This window comes from Mugil cephalus, chromosome 1, assembly GCF_022458985.1.
Source record: "Mugil cephalus isolate CIBA_MC_2020 chromosome 1, CIBA_Mcephalus_1.1, whole genome shotgun sequence".
Classification (NCBI taxonomy): domain Eukaryota; kingdom Metazoa; phylum Chordata; class Actinopteri; order Mugiliformes; family Mugilidae; genus Mugil; species Mugil cephalus.
In genome coordinates this window covers 10,098,719-10,117,481 of record NC_061770.1, presented here as the reverse complement: position 1 = coordinate 10,117,481, position 18,763 = coordinate 10,098,719, and the positions used below count along the sequence as shown (strand labels likewise).

The 18,763-nt window shown below is 40.7% G+C and overlaps 3 protein-coding genes across 7 annotated transcripts in view; 2 read left to right on the top strand and 1 right to left on the bottom strand.

Annotated features, from left to right (window-relative positions):
- Positions 1 to 774: 774 nt before the first annotated feature.
- Positions 775 to 7,269, top strand: LOC125022453 (protein ILRUN-like). Its single transcript, XM_047609126.1, has 5 exons — positions 775 to 1,029; positions 2,700 to 2,854; positions 2,985 to 3,182; positions 4,231 to 4,556; positions 5,315 to 7,269. Exons 1-5 carry the CDS (start codon positions 866 to 868, stop codon positions 5,348 to 5,350), a joined length of 879 nt encoding a protein of 292 aa, XP_047465082.1. The 5' UTR covers positions 775 to 865; the 3' UTR covers positions 5,351 to 7,269.
- A 1,287-nt stretch (positions 7,270 to 8,556) lies between these two features.
- LOC125008303 (SAM pointed domain-containing Ets transcription factor-like) lies at positions 8,557 to 16,637 on the top strand. Of its 2 annotated transcripts, none has more exons than XM_047585497.1 (6): positions 8,557 to 8,704; positions 11,362 to 11,788; positions 12,542 to 12,739; positions 12,870 to 12,914; positions 12,996 to 13,130; positions 14,531 to 16,637. In XM_047585497.1, exons 2-6 carry the CDS (start codon positions 11,380 to 11,382, stop codon positions 14,707 to 14,709), a joined length of 966 nt encoding a protein of 321 aa, XP_047441453.1. In that variant the 5' UTR covers positions 8,557 to 8,704; positions 11,362 to 11,379; the 3' UTR covers positions 14,710 to 16,637. The 2 variants fall into 2 exon arrangements, with proteins under 2 accessions (XP_047441453.1, XP_047441444.1); XM_047585488.1 differs by having other exon boundaries at positions 12,993 to 13,130.
- LOC125008277 (protein kinase C and casein kinase substrate in neurons protein 1-like) overlaps positions 16,585 to 18,763 on the bottom strand; it is a 29,771-nt gene continuing 27,592 nt past the window's right edge. For all 4 annotated transcript variants that reach the window (XM_047585463.1, XM_047585456.1, XM_047585472.1 and 1 more), the window contains one exon: positions 16,585 to 18,709. In XM_047585463.1, the coding sequence (XP_047441419.1) occupies positions 18,600 to 18,709 (110 nt within the window). In that variant the 3' untranslated portion in view covers positions 16,585 to 18,599. The remainder of the gene's footprint in view (positions 18,710 to 18,763) is intronic.

The window sequence follows — 18,763 nt, the reverse complement described above, 5'->3', positions numbered from 1 at the left end:
GTTGTATTCGTCTATTAGATTCTATTCAAGTTTTTCATTACATGTGGTCATGGACAAGGCAACAAAACACAGTTAGCATCCAACCAGTAAGTGCAGAAGCAGTAAGTGCAGAGTTTGTACATATGTACAAATATACATATGGATTTTTTAATTAAAACAAACGGTGTTCCAGAGTAAACGATGACTATAGACATCAGGATACGTACAGATATTGCAGCAAGACATTTACAATATAGACCTTTGGTTCATAGCAACTTAAGCTATTACAGTGAGACATGTACACACTATGATTAACAGAAACTATATTACAGTGGGATATAGGTGAAGTAATGGTTAACGACTATATGAGTGACAGTAATACAGAAAGGCAGGAGCCAAGTGATATTCCAGGAGTGCATGTTTCTTTCCGGGTCTCTGAGCAAAATTTTATTAAGCTATACATTGTGCTATGTATACAGTGATCTAGGCAATGGGGTCCAGCAATAAATATTTGCCAGCAGAGCTCACAAAAAAGTTAATTTGACCAATGATTAAAAAACACCGAGAAAAATGTGACACTTCTAATGAAACCGGAGGGAATTTGTGAGGCAAAGTGCATTAGACTCTTTAATGATCATCTTCATAATAAAGTCTGAAATGTTTTCCAAATGATTATTTAATGCTGTAGTTAATTACGTTATTATTATTACGTTTGCACAGCCCCGAAGACATTTCCCTTTCCTCTCTCCAGGCCCGTGGCTCGTAGAGGAATCGCTTCAATCATGTGACATGCGCACTCGGCCCTGTTATTGAGTTTGTTATGACAAGTCGAGGCCTCGGACTAAATTAGGAGCGAAGCCCCCGTGTGCGTCCGGGCGAATCCGTTATGGAGGGCATGGAACTGGACCTGGACCTGGACCAGGAGCTCATGCAGAAATTCAGCTGCATGGGTACAACGGATAAAGATATCTTAATATCGGAATTTCAGAGGCTTCTCGGGTTTCAGCTCAACCCCGCCGGATGCGCCTTCTTTCTGGACATGACCAACTGGTGAGCTCGGGGACTCGCGTGGCCTGCTACGTGCTTTATGTCCGACAACAGACCCTGCACTCATGCTGTCTCCGCACAGCCGCTTGTACTGTATAACGTAAATATAATTCGTCGGGAAAAGGGGAGAAGAAAACACATTGAATTATGAGATTTTTTTTACGCCATAGAAGGGGTAGCGTTTACGTGTCGCCGTGGGTACAATGACATCTAACGACGTTGTAGTAACGTAACTAGCTGAGTCAGTGTGACTCCGACTTCTGATTACCTATCAGGGACACGGTGGACAGTAGCATGATTTGCATAGCACATGAAAACACTCTTGAGATAAATACATTACGGCCAACGCATTAGTCGGTGTCGAAATAGGTGGTATTTCGTTAAAAATGTTCATGTGTGTGTTGTTACGCTGTCGCCACTCTTACACGGAAATGCTAGGTACTACCAGGTAGCCAGCTAACGTAACATACGTGTAAATGTTAGTTTATAAGTATTCACACACTGTTTTTTTAGCTGGTTATACTATTGAGCTACGTGTTAATCGTGACAGTCACACCCTGTCGTTGTTATCGATGTGTAAAGTGGTGAAACGTTAACGTTTGTCTGTCGCCAACCAGAACAAGAGTTAAGGCTGCTACAGTTTATTACGTAACTTAACGTAACGCCTGAGTCTACGTAGCTCAAAGCTCACACACACTCAATGGTTGTGCAACCAGCCTAATAAAGCCTAACTCTTATAAACCACACTGTACGTGGTTAAAACTACATGTAATGGATATTCTTTCTTTTTGATTCTGTTATTTATTGACAAACTCCAGGCGTATTGCAGTTTTCAATCTCTCACTTTCGATTTGTGCATTTGAAACATGAACCTGTTCAGAAATGAAAATGAACGTGTTGGGAAGGGGTAAGGTCCGTGTAATGAGTTTCTCTGCGCACATAGTCAGCACTGAGCCAGCTAATGCGGGTCTTTCTCTCTGTGGAAGATCACTGGAGCAGTGTCCACTGGGAGCGGAGGCTGTAGTAGTGTCACGTGACGCCGCTGCTCCGCTTTCTAAAAATAAAAAAAAGTGCTGGTTTATGGATGACCTGCAAGTCAAGGGATGCTGATTGTTGGCTCTTAAGAGCCGATGCTGTTCTCATGATCCCAAAATTAAGGGCTAAATCGGTAGAAAAGAAAATAGTAATTACTTATATTGAATATCTACAGCTAAAGTGATGCTTTAACAGCACATAAGCAAACATTAAGTACACTAGTGAAAACAAATGCATTCTTATATAAGGTCCTGCTTTAATATCCCCCTCATGACCTTTATATTGTTCAGTTTGTGTTGAGACAGCGTAAAAATGGGTTTTGTCCTGTTAACACAACAAGCAAACTGAACAAGCCTCGAGGGAATTATAATACGCCCATTTCACCAAGCCAATGATTTATGACAAAAACACTCGACGGGTTCAGGAAAATAGAAGTTAGTTGTAAATATAGATGTGTTGTTGTTTGTATGATAACAAAATCAACTTTTCTTCTTTTAAATGTTTATGTAAACTTGTACGGATGTGATGCATAAAATAGATTTCTTTTGTATCTGTGCAACCTGACATTGAAGGGTCATTTAAATAAATCTGTCGTTCTTGAATTTAAACCTGAACTAATCACCTGTATTTTTGCTCAGGAATTTACAGGCAGCCATTGGAGCCTACTATGACTTTGAGAGTCCCAACATCAGCGCGCCGTGCATGTCCTTTGTAAAAGATGTGACGATTGGTGAGGGTGAATCAGTTCCACCTGACACACCTTTCACGAAGACCTGGAGGATACAGAACACAGGTAAGTCGGCCGGAATACTAATAATAATCGTCGTAAGCTGACAAAATTCAGAGGCGACGCCAGACCTTGTGATGATGCCGTAATTACATGTCACATGAGCTCAGCATAGTTGTGTGTGTGTGTCCTTCAGGTGCAGAGTCGTGGCCTCCTGGGGTTTGTCTGAAGTATGTCGGAGGAGATCAGTTTGGTCACGTAAACATGGTGATGGTGCGTTCCCTGGACCCCCAGGAAATGACTGACGTTAGTGTGCAGATGCAAAGCCCTGTGTCTCCTGGCATGTACCAAGGCCAGTGGAGAATGTGTACAGCTACAGGTCTTTACTATGGAGGTTAGTGAAATGAATGTCTTCACCCTTTGGATATATTTATCAAACTAAGCCACTTAACCCTTTAAGACCTAAACATCTGTTTGTGGATTAAAAAAAAAGCTTGCAGTATATGAATTACTGTAATTAATGTAATGACTGTAATTATCCAATGGGCAAAATTCAAGATGTGGCTGAACAATGGGAAGTTGCTCTTTCTGCCATTACGGTAATGATGACGCGCCGCTGCTGTTGGCAGCAGGTCGGGGGGGCGACACAAGACTGGGGGGCCCCAGCAAGATAGAGTTGTTTGGAGGAATTTGTTGGTAAAAACTAAGTTAGTTAGAGATGTCGTGAAGGACTTCCAGACAAAAGAACAACTTCCCAGTGTTCAAATGTTTTATATTTTCAATAGTGCAAACCATTGTGAGTTGCAGTTATTGAAAAACTGCAAGGTTTAACACATTGTGTAAAAACTGTATGACAATCAATCAAACTCGAACATGCTTGCTTAAAAAGGGACTTACAGTCAATACCTTGATTTAGAATGAAAATAAAAAAATTCTAATCTGAAACCCAATCGGCTGTGTGATTGGATATTGTTGCCCATCTTATGGGGCTGCCAGACGTATTGTGGCCATGTGTTTATCTACCTGGATAATAGTGTGATGATTATCTCTGCCTTGAACGTGCTCCTCTGTTCTAATTGTTATTTATTTGACACTGAGCTGCTGACACACAAATATGCCGCCAGGTACAACAGTTGGCTGTAGATGGGAACAGTCAATAGTGAAGATGAAGTGCTAGAAAATTTGGTCTGAATTTAGTGCAGTAAAACTGTTAGCACACATTTATTAAAATTAAGAGTTAATTTCATTGATTCATGTCCCAACAGAAGACTTTTACTCTTTCATATTATGCAGCAGAAACCCAGTTGAAGATTATACTTGGTGTTAATATTTCATTTTGGAATAACAGCAGTGATTCCTCAGTACAGGCTCAGTGAGTGATTATAAACTCTGTCATTCTGCAACCGTGTTGCTTCATTAAATCAAACTGGTTCTCTTGACAGATGTAATCTGGGTGATCCTGAGTGTGGAGGTCGGAGGCCTCCTCGGAGTCACACAGCAGCTCTCGTCTTTCCAAGCGGAATTCAACACGCAGCCTCATCGCAGCCTGGAAGGAGACTACAACCCCTTCGCCTCACCAGAGAAGAGCAAGTGCCCCAACAGCAACAACAACAGCCTCCACGATGACAGCGGCCACAGAGCTGCAGATCAGCATTGGCAGGGAAACCCACACCAGCTACAGCAAGACCAGAACGAACTTTCACACAACTCTGTGGATATAGTAGCAAACAGTCTACAAAGCAATCTATCAGTAGTCTCTTATAACCAGGTAAGAATCGCATTAAACCAATACTGCAGAAACAAAATGAAAGGTCTAATGAGAGGGTGTATTTAGATCACTAATTTGACATGATAATGATTGCATCCTTATATGCTCTCAGTGCTGAAGTGCTGTTAGCAGATATAATGTTTGTATGGTTCGTACAACATTCATTCAGTCTATCCATCAAATAGTTACTGGAAAGTTTGCGTTCTCGGGTAAATTTCAGCACCTGTTCAGATGGACATGGGATTCATGTTGTATCTGGGCATTTTATTATGAAAAAGCTGCAACTTACATGGAGTAAAAACACATACTATGTGCAAAGCCGTAGTAAACAGTCTCAGCTAATTTTAACACATATCCAAATTTACTTTGAAGGCTCGCAGCGCCTTTACAGGAAGTGCTTTACGAATGCTGGTCCTGTGACCGTTTTTATTGGCAAACAGGTGAAACAGTCAGCGATGCTAAATCACTGCTCAGTAGAACATGATCTCAGTCTGTATATATTTTCCCAGTTTTGTGCTGTGCTGATGTTTAAGAACGTTAGTGCCACTACTAACAGTTACTTTCTTTCAGCACTGCGTTGAAGCTGGACCACAGGATTATCGAACGCAGTGGCTTTGCTTAAACATGCATCAGAGTAGTTTAGTTAACCTGTTGTCAGTGATGAATCAGCCAGACATTTATCCTGTGAAAGCAAACATTCCCTGTGTATTCTCTTCTCACATTTTGGCAGCTTCTTTAACCATTTCTCTTTCTCACAGGGTATACAGGAGCCCTATCCCTTTGGGCACTCTTAAACGATGGGACTTGTCACAGTGAAGCAGCACTAAAATCGTACCTCTGGAGTCTGTCACACCGATACGAGGAAGAAGAGGCTTTTATTTGCTGGTGGAGAGTGTGGAGATTCAAAAACACTTTATGCAAAGTCCATTTACTATCCAGAGGCCAACGCCGCTCCCGACGTGCAGCTCAACCAACATCCCACACCCACTGTATGCACGTGTGAATGCTAAGTTAAAAAATGAGTGCTATGAGTCTTTTTGAGTGAAAACTATTTTCTTTTATTTTCCAGATTTCCTTCTTTTTTTTTTTTTTTTTTTTGTAGCTGTCAGAATGCACATGGAACAGTGATGACAGGAGTGTGTGTGTTCGTGATCTTTTTCGTGTAGATGTGTGTGTTATTGTGCGACCTGATACAGAGACTTTGGAGGAAAAGCCATTTATTTTGCCAACTGATTCTCCGACTCTTGGTACATTGGATTGGATTTGTGGATCCTCGGGTCTCGCTATTACTAAATCTAATAACATTGGCAATCTCGTAATTTCTGCTCTTTGTTCTTTATGTTAACAAACCATTTTTAAACTAAAGGCTTATCAGGCTTACGTCTGCTTTTTCTTTTTCCACCTAGCAATATAGCGTAACATAAATATAAACCAAGCAATATAGGTGATGCTTTCTTTCTTCAATTTTTTGAAGTAATGCAACCTTGCTCCACTGGAGGGAGTCAGCCATTACTAACAGGAAGAGAAAGAGAAACCTTATATACAGGACAGTAAGGTTTAGTCTGGGTAATGTCACTGGAATATGTTTTTCCAGTATGCCTTCTGTAAACACTTATTCTTAATGGATGTAAGCGAGAATTTTCTGATACTGAGTCATTGCCATCAGAGCCCAAATAGTCCTGTGTTAATTGGTATCGTTGCTGAAACTCAAATATTAGAGTATTGGTAAATATTCTGCCTTCATTGTCTCAATCAAAGATTTTAGTTTTAGTTTAGTTTTCCATGCTTGATAATTCACATTTTACCCTAAACTAAGCCATACACACAGCAGTGAAGACTCGACATTATAAAAAAAAAAAAAAAACTAAATACATTTGTCATCCTGCTCTGAATTTTCAATTGAAAGCTGTCTTTAACTTGTGTATAACATGTTATGTCGAATGTATCTGACGAATGTAGGAGAGGATAACTTTTTTTTTTTTTTGGAAATATATTCATTTACCCAAAGATTCTTCATTGTATATTTGCGTTTCATTGTTGCAACTTTTGTTCTACGTTTTCCTTTCTCTTCGCTAAAACGACGGGAAGCTCCATGTTCAAGTTTACGAGGGGTCTCATCCGCGGTGAGATGACGGAATCAGATCTCGGAGAATCGTTTCTGCGTATTTGCTCACGAAACCGGTTCAGCTATGTGTCGAATATTGCGAGTTCCACGACGAGGCCCGTGCATACTTTTCTCTTCCGCAGTACAGTTAAGTCCCGAAGGTGTTATCAGCTCTGTGATTTTAACTGTCGTCCCCCAGTCAGTGTGTTGGAACAGCTCGTCAGTTAAACACCCCCCTTCTGTGAGAAACCGTAAGCCCCAGGGGTACTGAACCTTAACATGACAATACCAGCTAATACCGCAACTTGTCACGAGCATCCCCGGGCTCTTGCAGCACGCATTTCCTGTCAGGAAGGTTGATGATAAATGTCTCTCCCTGCCGAGGCAGTTTATGACAGAGTCAGTTTCGCTGACTCTTCGCGTGATATCTCTGAAGTTTCCACTGGCCAGATGGCAGAATGAATCAGTTGGCATTAGACTCATACAACAGCACATTTACAGTACGTGAGTGAGGAAGTGCAAACAGATGAAAGTTGTTTTTTTTTTTTTTTTTTTTTTTTTCCCTGTTTGACGAATGTTTGTATGATTAAATTATCACTGAAAACTAAAGTCTTGGACTTTGTGTCTTGTTGTTTGTGCAGCAGATTTCACTTACAGATTCCGGGACTGAAACGGAAAGCAAGTCCAGTTTAACGTGGATCCTATAGGTGGTACTGAATCCCTACTGTCAGACTGAAATGAATATACTAGTGTCAGTGATTAAAATGATAAGAAAGGTTTTGTTTTGCTGTTGCAAAGCGTAAGAACGACAAACTTTAAAGCTGAAACCAACAGTGGATGCACTGCTTGCTCTTCTGATGTAGCTTATCTCTTGGGTGGCAGATTGCGTGTATACCCTGGAGGCTTACTGGTCAAGCGCTGCCTTTCCTCTCTCTGTCCGCTGGGATCTAGTGCGTCTGCACAACCAGGCAGCCCGTGGGAGCAAAACTCACTCGTCATTTAATCAAGCTAAATGCAAAATGTGTTGCAGGGAGGCATTAAAACAAGAAGGCCCTGCCCTCTGCAAATGATAATCTACGGTTCACTGTAATAGGCCGACCCTCAAATAGCTTCGGTGTTATGGAGGCTCTTCTGATGGGCTGGATAAGCCCATCAGAAATAAAGAAAAAAAAAACTGTACAACTTCACAGAAGCCCTTTAAACCTTTAAAGATAATTGGGTGGATATACAAGCAGCAGCTCCTCTGAATATTTCAACACAACGGCACAAACATTACTGTTTGGTTTGAGCAAACATTTACACACTCTCGCTCTCCCTTTCCCTCTCTTTAACTATTTATATCATCGCTCCCTTCAGCCCATTAGATACATATGCAAGCCTGCAGAATACACTGGAAACACAGTTTAACTAGCACATATCTGGAATATATGGTCAATGAAAACCGTTTCGTCACAGTGAGAAGTGACTTTTATCGTCTTCGAGTTTGACTGTAATAGAACCACCTGCTACATGCAAACACTGGAAGTGACACAGCCTTGATGAGCTGATCTCTAACTTTTACATATAGTTTGTTTTAAATCATCTCTGCTGATTTCTACCAAAACATGCGTGGATTAATCTTTACTTCTCACATGGAAAAGTTGAACTTTGACATGATCACGCTAAGTACGAAAAAGTTTACGATTTTAGTAATATATTGACTTTAATGTCTAATGTGCACAAAATTGCCTTTAAAAACAGTGCCTTTTTAAAGTATCATAAAAACTTTATAGGTGCCTTCACAACTCTCCCCCCGTGGCTGTCTCACCAGGTTTGTTTACCCTCCATGTATATATTGCCCCGGGTCATTATTGAGCAGGCTCTTAGAGAAACCTCCCTCTTGGGGACACACCCTATCAAACTGCTGCCACCTCGGCCAGGAGTCACTCAGGTGCAGACATCCTCACTTGAAGGCAGAGGAGACTTTTGAGGACCTTAACGTCTCCAGCTGAGAAGCATCAGCTGAACATACCGAGAAACTCCACTGCAACACAAACCTGACCAGGTAAGAGCACGATTCCACCAATAGATTAAAAAAGCACTGCTGAAAATGATTCACTAGTAGTGGAAGAAGTAGACAGCTGATTTACCCAAGGCTTAGAATACTATAGAGAGCTGCATGTTTCCATTTTGTAAATCCTCATTTGGATTTTCAGGAAGTTAAATATAATATAATATAATATAATATAATATAATATAATATAATATAATATAATATAATATAATATAATATAATATAATGCAACAACAACCATCATAATACTTTTTATACTATACTCAAAAAGTTGAATTTCAATTGGTTGAGTGAATCCAAAGTTTGCTTTTTCTTGTTTTTAACCATTTGTTGGTTATTACTTAAAATTATATTTTTCTTAAGAAGGATAAAATGAAAGTGGAAGAACCTCAAAAATTATTACTTTTGCTATAAACAGCACAAGTTATGTAGACACTTGCGTGTTTGGACCAGAACTGGGTATAATTTATTTATTTATGTATTTAGTGTTTTCACTGTCACTTGCATATTTAATTTTAGATACTAATCAAGTTATTCATGAAGAAGAAAAGTCAGTGGAAAAAGTCAGTTGACATGATTGAATGAAAATGCAAAATTGCAAGATGACAAATTCACTAAGGCTAACCAGCTGTGATAATAAGACTGATAATACAGGGCCAGTGTCTTTCACCCTCTAAACTCCTTCCCATCCATGTGCACCGGCTTTTATAGACACATCAACAGCTCATGAAGGGGAGTTCACAAACACCTGTCCCTTTGTCTGAAGAACAGTGGAATGCAGGGAGCAAAGAACGTGCGAAGCTTTTCATATCAACTAAATGCCTCTCGTATCAGGTTGGCAGCAATCTAATGAGCTGTTAAGCTCGGCAACAAATGCAACTCTGCAAATAAAAGACTGCTTTCCTGAACATGGCGGGTTCACTGGGGCAGCACGAAGCGCACACAGGAAAGACATTTGTAGACAGAAGAAGGATAATCTAGAAGAGCAAGTTCTCACTGCTGCTAAGCATTTAAACTGCTAATGGCTGGAGGCGAGGAAAATATAGGAGAGACGTAGACCATGTAACCACACATCAAAGTGACACATAGTCACGGGTATTCCACTGTTTTGACAACTGTTGGATAAAGCTGTGAAATCACAAAAATATCATATTCTTCTGTGGAAAAAGTACCTCCTTGGCCACAGAAGTTTTCAGTGACATTAATCTCGGCTTGTCCTTCTTGACTTTTTTCATTTCCATGAAGCTCCTTTTAATTTTTCCTTTTAACTGGTGGGCTTAAGATCCTTAAGATCCATTATCTCTTAAGTGTGATGCAGAATCCATAGCTGAATCAGCGACTGCAGGTTGCACAGCCACTTCAAAACATGATACTGCCACCACCGTGCTTCAAAGTTGGTATGAGGTTCCTGTCTTGAAAAGCTGTCTTTGATTTGTGCCAAACATGTCTACTGCTGTGACCTGGTCTTTCCCTATATGTACGGTGGCAAACTATCTCCTTCTTGGATAGCAAAGGCTTCCTGCAAGTCAAAGTTGTGGGTCCCGTGTTGAGAAAAGTTGTTGCCATTGTTGTTGGCCAGCCCTGAACAATCTGTGGAAACATGCTTCACTTGTAGGCGATTTTACTTACAAATTAATTAATTTGTTTAAAATCTGTTAATCTTTTTACAATTTAAGATGATAATGACACCACATGTGTTTTGGAGGTAAATGTGGAGAAGTTGGTCCTTATTTGTTTTTGCAACAACAGTACATTTTCTGAGTCACACCTGTTTGCATTTTTGCATTTTGCAATGCCTCATACATTCTTATCAGTTCGGAGTAGAAGTGGATTCAAAGGATAAAAAAGCATTATGTTTGAAATCAATGAATGCTGCAATCACCACAAAATGATGCAGGTGTATAATTTGTCAAAAATACTGGCATATCGCACCACTCCCAGTCTGGTGACTTGTTCTCTTACTCATGCAATGATAAATATAATTCAGCTACTTATCCACTTTATCCACATACGCACATGAGATGTGTCCCGCCCTTTATTTTGTTTTCCATCAGGCCATTGATCCATCTTGACAATTCAATGTACCTTATATTTTTAAAAGGCTCTGGGTGTTAATAGTCAAACAACTACAACAGTAACATACACATTCATTTCATGTGCAGTTGGAGATTCAAGTAAAACAAGTAAAACTTTAATCTTTAGTACTCATATCTGTATTTGCGATCTGTAGGGTGGAGAAGAATAAATTGCATGAACGGTGTTATGAAAGAATACATTGACCTCATTTTTTTTCTTTTTTTTTTGATCTTAAACAGATTCTTAAAGATTTGAGACAAATAACTGCCTGGAGATTTTGAACTGTATTGAAACAAAGACAGCCATTAGCTGAATTTATATAGGCATAGGCAAAGCTGCAATGAGTGATTCCTTATTTCAAAGTAAGTCCCACCAAAGTTAATACCACAGAGCAAATGTCAGGTTTACTTAAGGATTGCTACTGTTTAAATATTGGGCATTTGGGCATGGTGTCAGCAGCATCAATGCTGTGTTGTTTCACAACACAATGACATGGTTTAAAAGGTCAGCTCGAGTGTAAATCTATTATGACACTGATGACATATTTTAAGAGCTGCACTTTCTGCCTGCAGCATTAAAGGAACCTGAATATGGGGAGTCCAGGCTGTGAGCACACAGGCTGCACCACACACTCGCCACTCTACATCAACCACCCTCACACCAGGACGGCCTGGCTGGACGGTTCAGAGGACATCAAACCTCCCCACAGTTTGTTGGGTTTCCCTGAGCTCAGTTGGCCGGGATTGTACATTCCCTCCAATGACAGATTAGCTATTGAGGAGAATCCCTGGGTGCTGAGAAGGACAGAGACCCCTGCTCTGGCTCCTCCTCCCTCCAGGTCTCCAGAGCCGAGACCGCTTGCCCCCCAAACCCATCAACCCCCATCTGAGATGGAGGGTCAGGTGGAGGAGCGCTGTCTGGAGCAGGTTCAGACCATGGTCGTGGGAGAAGTCCTGAAAGATGTCGACACCGCCTGCAAGCTGCTCAACATCGCACCAGGTAGGACAGAGTATACCTTCCAATGTCACATTATCATAGCATAACATCTTGATAAAAACAAACAAACAACAACCACAAAAAACTGGTGCACAAAAGAAATTATAGTCCTATAAAAGAAACCACATCAACATCTACAGTGACACCTTAAGTGTAGCTGAGCCCACCTTGTGCAAACTCTTTTGTTAACATAAGATCCTGTCACTGCTGATGAATAGCTTCTCTGTGTGGAGCTTCAAAATCATACGCTGTGTGCAAGATTATTTGCATATTGTTACAACACGCTTCTTGCTAAACTCAACTGACACACTCAACACACAACACGTGTTAGATCCTTAAAGAGCAAACCAGCAGTGTGCCGCAGTGTCCACTGACTTGTACAACTTGCTCTGTTGTTGTAATGTTCTGAAATGAATTAACACAGACCAAGATGTTTTTTTTTTCTAGTATGGGCCAGGCTCAATGAAATGCTAGATCATTCCCCTCCCACCAAGCAACCAATGACATCTTTTCACTAAATCCTGTCTTTCTGGTAGATGTCTCCAGTACAACAATGTCATGAGTAATGACTGACTTTGATGTAGAATGAAGTGGTCAAGTAAACACCAGTTTGAATATTTTCACATCAATTTTTATAATGATAGTACAGACTCTCCAACTTAACGACTTAGAGACATTAGAAATAGTTCAGTCCAAATTGATTAGGAACCATTTTTAAAAGACAAATACCTTTACTCTTCATGTTTCCCTCTTCAGATCCCCTGGGCTGGAGCTGTGTGCACGTTCAGAAGTGGTTGCTATGGACCGAGCACCTCTACAGGCTGCCAGAGGTGACCACGATGTTTCAGGAGCTGAGTGGGAGAGATCTGTGCTCCATGACCGAGGTGGACTTCAGACAACGCTCTTCCCAGTTTGGAGATGTCCTTTATGCTCATCTGGACATCTGGAGATCAGGTGAGGATGACAGGAAAAAATAAATGGATCCACATCAGCTCTGCAAATTCAGAAAGGGTTGTGAAGATTTGACTTTAAGTTGTAATACTAAGCTGTTTACAAGTGGTGATTGTGTTCTTTGTCTGTTCAGCTGCAGCAATGAAGGAGCGCTGCCCACCAGAAGATAGTAAATCTGGTAAGAAATGTCAACATAATGAAAACATTGACCGAGGGTAACGTACAATATAATCAAAATGATTTTCTCCTACTTCAGCAGCGGATGAGGACTCCTGGTCAGATGTGGTGTGTCATTTTCCCAACCAGCCGATCCACTTGTGGCAGTTCCTCCGAGAGCTGCTCCTCAAGCCTCATAACTACAGCCGCTGCATCCGCTGGCTCAACAAAGAGAAAGGTAACGGTGATGGCAGTTGTGCATGGAGGTGTATGTAACCGTTTCTGGTAACTTTCAGGTGGAAATAATCACACTGATTACAGCTTCACTGCTGCTTCAGTTTCAGGGCCGTGATTTACCCGGATATTCAAATAGATCAGAGCTGCCTTTATCGGGAGCACTGTCACCTGGGTCTTTGCTGTTATGACAATATTTGAAACATTAGAGAAGAAGAGTAGAAGCGGTAAATGCAAAGTCATTAATGCTGATAAGTGAAATGCAGTGTTTTTTTCCCATCACAAGAGGCTAATTTTGAGTTTCAATTACATTTCACACAATCATACATAGAATTTTAAACTAACTTCTTTTATATTTTCTAAATGAAATGTCTAACTTTTGAAAAGGAGAGTTTTTGTTCTCTTGTCAAGTTCCCTGAGATTATTAGTACTGTATGAAGTAACAGCCAACTACTAGCTAGACTATCTGAGCATACTGTAAATACTTAAGAGTAGTAAACAGATAATCTGCCTTTTCCAAAGGTAATAGCGCCTTTAAGCTTCTCTCATATTTGCAGGGCACATTATAGTAGGAAGAGTAAGACCAGCTGCTTGCCCGTTTCCAGTCTAACCATCTAAGCTAACCATCTTCTGGCTAATATTTAGCTAACAGAGCGGTATTTATAGACATTTTAATGGAAGATACTTTACCTCGTCACAGTGTCGAAAGCGCAGGTGTATTAACAGTGACTTGGTTTAATTAAAGGAGCGGTGTATACTATTTAGCGCCATCTGGTGGTGAGATCGCAAAAACCCTTCTCTGGAGGCAGTGCTTGGGTTGCCTGTTGTGGGAGCAGAAACATGATGACCCACTGCTGCCATGAAATGGATTGAATGGAGCTAGTGAACTTGTTGTCTCGACAAGAGAAGCTGTGTAACCAAAATGTGTGCAAGTGCTAACACCACTCCCAAGTCGTAATAACACCGCTGCTAGGCAACCGTCAGCATAGAAGTCAAAAAGTCCAAAAGCTAAGCCAGCAAACGGTTAATAAAAATATGAAACAATTGAGAACAGTGACCATTTCCTCACAGGTATTTTAAAACTGAAATTGCATATTACTAAATTACAGTACCTTCTAACTCACCGTTCACCTCCATCATTTCTGAAAATGCATGACAAACTCAGACCTTATCGAATATGTCTACTCACATGGCTACCACAACAGGTGGCAGTTTGTATGGACTTTTGCCATTAACACAGTTAACACATCTTCTCACCTACTTTTGGCAAGAGAGTTGGATTTTGCACCAGTAAAGAACAATAGTTAAATGCTCCCGCTTTAATCAGTGTATTTTGGTATTTTTTACACCACAGTCTTTCATTACTAGAAATTCATTCCACAATTTTGTTTGTTTTACACAAAGGGATTTTCAAAATAGAAGACTCAGCTCACGTGGCCAGGCTATGGGGCATCAGGAAGAACCGCCCGGCTATGAACTATGACAAACTGAGCCGTTCCATACGCCAGTACTACAAGAAGGGCATCATCCGAAAACCTGACGTGTCCCGCAGGCTGGTCTACCAGTTTGTGAACCCTGTATGATGAAGGCGATCCGCGAGGAGAGGAGAATGAACTGAGGAGGAATGAAAGATATGCTGGACATACAGTAAAAGTAGCACAAACTCTGAAGTACATTCCCTCACTGTATTTAATGTTCCATTTCAATTGTAAAGACTGCCTACTATGACATGCACTCCTGCCTATCATTCTGCTTCACAGTTCTTAAAGCTGTACTCCGTTTAGTTTTGTCTTGTGGTTGGCTTTAGCGCTCACGTATGAAATTGCTTTTTGGCGGATTCGCAAAAGGATGCAACTTCGTTTCTTGCCGAGATGCTTTAGTCTGTGTGCTTAATCACTGGATTGCTGATGAAGGGGAAGGCCAGGGCCACTCTAGTGGCTAGAAAGCTTGTTAGCTCTCAGCATTTGCAGGAAATGGGGACAAAAACCTGGAAAACAGTGAACTGCTGTTTTTGCACTTCACATTAAACAAATGACATAGGTATTGTATAGTGAGCTTAAGAGTGGTGGGGTTTTGTTGCTTTGGGGAGAAGTAAGTTGTGTGAACTTGTTGCTGGCTAAGCTAAGGGCTGTGAGGGGGTCAATAAGCACTGTTGCCACTGCACAGTTTTCAGTCGATGGATTCAGTGTGTTGAATCGGTGGTGTGTGTAAGGAAGAAATGGATGTCGGCAAATGACTAAGTCAGCCACTCAGAAGTTGTTTTACTTGCACAAATACTTACACAGTGACACGATCATATAGAACGAATAAACTGTAGACCACCTGATCAGCACATTTCGTGAGAGGCCAGCTCTGTGTGATGACTTGTGCTTTTCGTTTCCCCTACTGCCACTTGCTGGTGTGAAGAGTTATTTCCTTTTATAAAGGTACAGAATGTGTGTGTCAACTGCTCATTGGTTGTCGTCTTTGTGGTGTGTCAAAGTGAAACTTTTTGGTCCACATAGTCGGCCTTCGTCGATAGTTGCTCTCTGATGTCAGTTTGGTGTGTCAGTGCCTTAAATACTTTCTCTAAAGACTCAAGAGTGGTGACGTTTGGAAACAAACTGAATAAGCATTTTCTCCATAAATGTCTCTTTTTTTTATAATGATATTTTCTGTCATTCCCCTTCAACTGTATTTAGAAGTTGCAGAGCAATGCCTAAGTATGAGAATGTTCTATCGAATCTATCTTGATAAATATGTGTCTGTCTATTGGGTTTATGTTCAGGATCGACAATAAAGCAATAAATTATTATTTTAAAATCAGAAAAAAAGGTCTTAAATCACTTAAAATCACGCATGCATACAGAAATAAACACACAGACACTACCTTTTTTTTTTTTTTTCAACAAACTTGTTTCCCTTTCAAACCAATACCGCAATATTGACACCAGCACAACAAATTTGATTTGGGTTTTTCATCACTATCGTCATTAATATCTGTGATCATAATCATCTTTATGCATATTTAAATGAACTTCTTGTTACATCAAGATGAACAGGCACTACACCAGTTAGGAGATAAAAGTACATCACTAACTATGAACATACATCTTCTAGACCGCTAATATAGGGTTTCCACAACGTGAGCTGCTGTCCCCTGTGTGCATAAGGAAGAGATCAACATAAAAAAAAAAAGCATTTACATGTACACCTTTTTACTGCCTCAACATGGTTAGGTCTCATTTTCAACTCAACACAGTTGTACAGTTACGATAGAATATAATCTTTAAATTACATCATCATATACAAATCTGACAGCGTGGGATAACGTCACGCTTTTATGATACACTGACAATTCCATTGCAATAAAATTCATACGATATGGTACCTATCACTTAATATGTTTTCCATTGCTGTTATTTAATGAAACACATTTACATGTATAACACTACATTTTGTCTTAATAGTCACTTGCATTTTTTTTTTTTTTTTTTAAACATTTTATTACTTTTTTTTTCTGTTACATTTACACAACTCATACACGCTGGATGATGAAGATGTTTTCCCCCCAAAACATTAACCTGGTATTGTGGACTATGTGTGTGAACATTGAGTGTATTGTGTATATCCTGTTCATAATGCGTGTTTGCTTGTGTGTGAGTGTGTGTGTGTGTCTGTGTATGCGCACACTGAGGATGTGGGACTGTCTGATGATAGGAGTCCTTTTTGCTATGCTGGACAGCTTTACTCTAAGACACAACTTGTGAGCTGGTGATGTGTTTCTCCTCATGTGTGAGACCCAAACCTGTCAAATCCTGCTCCAGACACAGAGCTAAACACATCTTACTGCTGTTGGTCCAGTGACGTTTAAAAACTTCAGGACAACTGAGTTATAAAAAGCATTTCTCCCATCCAATCAGTGACTTAGGTGGCGACTCACTGATCCACATTTGATGTATGCTATAAATTTAATTTCTATGGAGCAAGTTAAGAGTTTTAAAAACAACTATGTAATGCACTGTGTAACACTGGTCTTACGTGCAGCGCACTACTATTGACATGTATTCCCTGTGTCAGTGAGCAGTGTTTTGCAGACAAGTGACTGGGTGGACTGGGAAGCAACTACAAGTTGATCTTCACTGAAGCTGGTTCACATGTGATATGTGAAGTTATTGCATGGAGAGAAAACAAATAGTCGATGGTATTGGGTCATTCTTTGGCTCAGCAGGGAAACAGGGCCACATAACTAGTGCTTTTTGCTAGGCAGGGCTTTCAGTAACAGTGGAGAACAGTGTTTAGACAACATGCCCTCTTGCAAGCCCGAACATTAGTACATTCATGTCCTGTTGGAGAGGCTGCAATCTTCAGACACCAGTGTGTCGCACAGTAACGCACCGAAATGCCTCCGTTGGCCCTTTGCTCCGGAAGAAAAGTCCCCATCACAGGCTTTGCTCAAAACCCTCCTCAAAATCAAGATGACTTGATCCAACTTTGCTCTGAGGGAATGTATCGCTCATGTTTCTTGTGGATTGAAGTGAGACCTGAATGACTGAACCAAGAATGAAAGCTTCCGCAAAAACTGTAAATCCTTTCCATGGTTTGCATGAAAATGACACTGTCAAAGGATTTCGTAATGCTAAACAATGATAATAATAAATTAAAAGTCAAACTCAAGACAAACGTAAAGTTAGTTCATCGACAAGCTTCTTTCAGTGAAATCAGAAGAGTGTGCATGTCCAGAAGCTTGTGATGCTAAGAGGTGAACTCTGCATTTGTAGTTGAAGTGTTGCATCAAGTTGTAGCCGAGGCGAGGCTGCAGGATTCAGGGAACGCAAGTTGTTGCATAGCGCATGCTGCTATGCAATTTGAGAAACAGTTAAAAACACGTAGCACTGCACACACTGGAAAAGAGGTCGGACCAAATCACAAAGAAAAAACGAGAAAAGAAAAGGAGGACCAGGATACTGCCTGTGGTACTTTAAACACTACACAGCATTCCTGATGTAAGAATGACGACTGACCATACACAGCATTGAAAATGCTACACAAAATGGCATCACACTGTATATACACAATGCAGGTTAGAGAAGCTCATCTTTGTCGAATGGGTGTAACTGATTATATTATCTTCCCATGTCCACACGACTGCAGTGTACTGCAAGTTTAAATAAGCTGCATTACATGTTAAATACAGCTACACAGAGAAGCAATGTGTTCCTGCACTGTCTGGATGTTATAGCTGAGTGTGTATATACTGGAATAACTGCTGCTCCTGTTTTAAATGTGTAGGTCGACCCACCCCGAATACTGGATAAAATATATTATACCGATATATTGTCTTTTAGGTTACTAAGTTTTTATTTAGGCAAGACTGCTTGGCGCATCTGTTGGGCAAGGGATGTGTAGCTCTTAAGTCTCTGGCTATGTGCGGTGCAATTGGACGGGACAGTTCAAGCTGCCTCCAACGGCATGTCCTTGTCCAGTACCGTGACTAGATTGGCTCGACATAATTGGCCGGGTACAGTCCCTCTCGGCCGTTGTCCATGCGTCCTCTACACCAGCCTTGCTCATCTTCGTCCTCAGTCTTGGTCAGTTCGTCACCTGCAAAGGAAACATCCCTCTTCAGTCAACGCCGCCCCATGTGTGTCAAATTGT

Excerpts from the sequence above, each read along its gene's own strand:
- LOC125008303 (XM_047585488.1), top strand. The coding sequence starts at position 11,380 with ATGGGGAGTCCAGGCTGTGAGCACACAGGCTGCACCACACACTCGCCA. Across the intron at positions 11,789-12,541 it reads GCTGCTCAACATCGCACCAG|ATCCCCTGGGCTGGAGCTGT; the intron begins GTAGGACAGAGT and ends TTCCCTCTTCAG. Across the intron at positions 13,131-14,530 it reads CTGGCTCAACAAAGAGAAAG|GGATTTTCAAAATAGAAGAC; the intron begins GTAACGGTGATG and ends TTTTACACAAAG.
- LOC125022453 (XM_047609126.1), top strand. The coding sequence starts at position 866 with ATGGAGGGCATGGAACTGGACCTGGACCTGGACCAGGAGCTCATGCAG. Across the intron at positions 1,030-2,699 it reads TTTCTGGACATGACCAACTG|GAATTTACAGGCAGCCATTG; the intron begins GTGAGCTCGGGG and ends ATTTTTGCTCAG. Across the intron at positions 3,183-4,230 it reads TACAGGTCTTTACTATGGAG|ATGTAATCTGGGTGATCCTG; the intron begins GTTAGTGAAATG and ends TTCTCTTGACAG.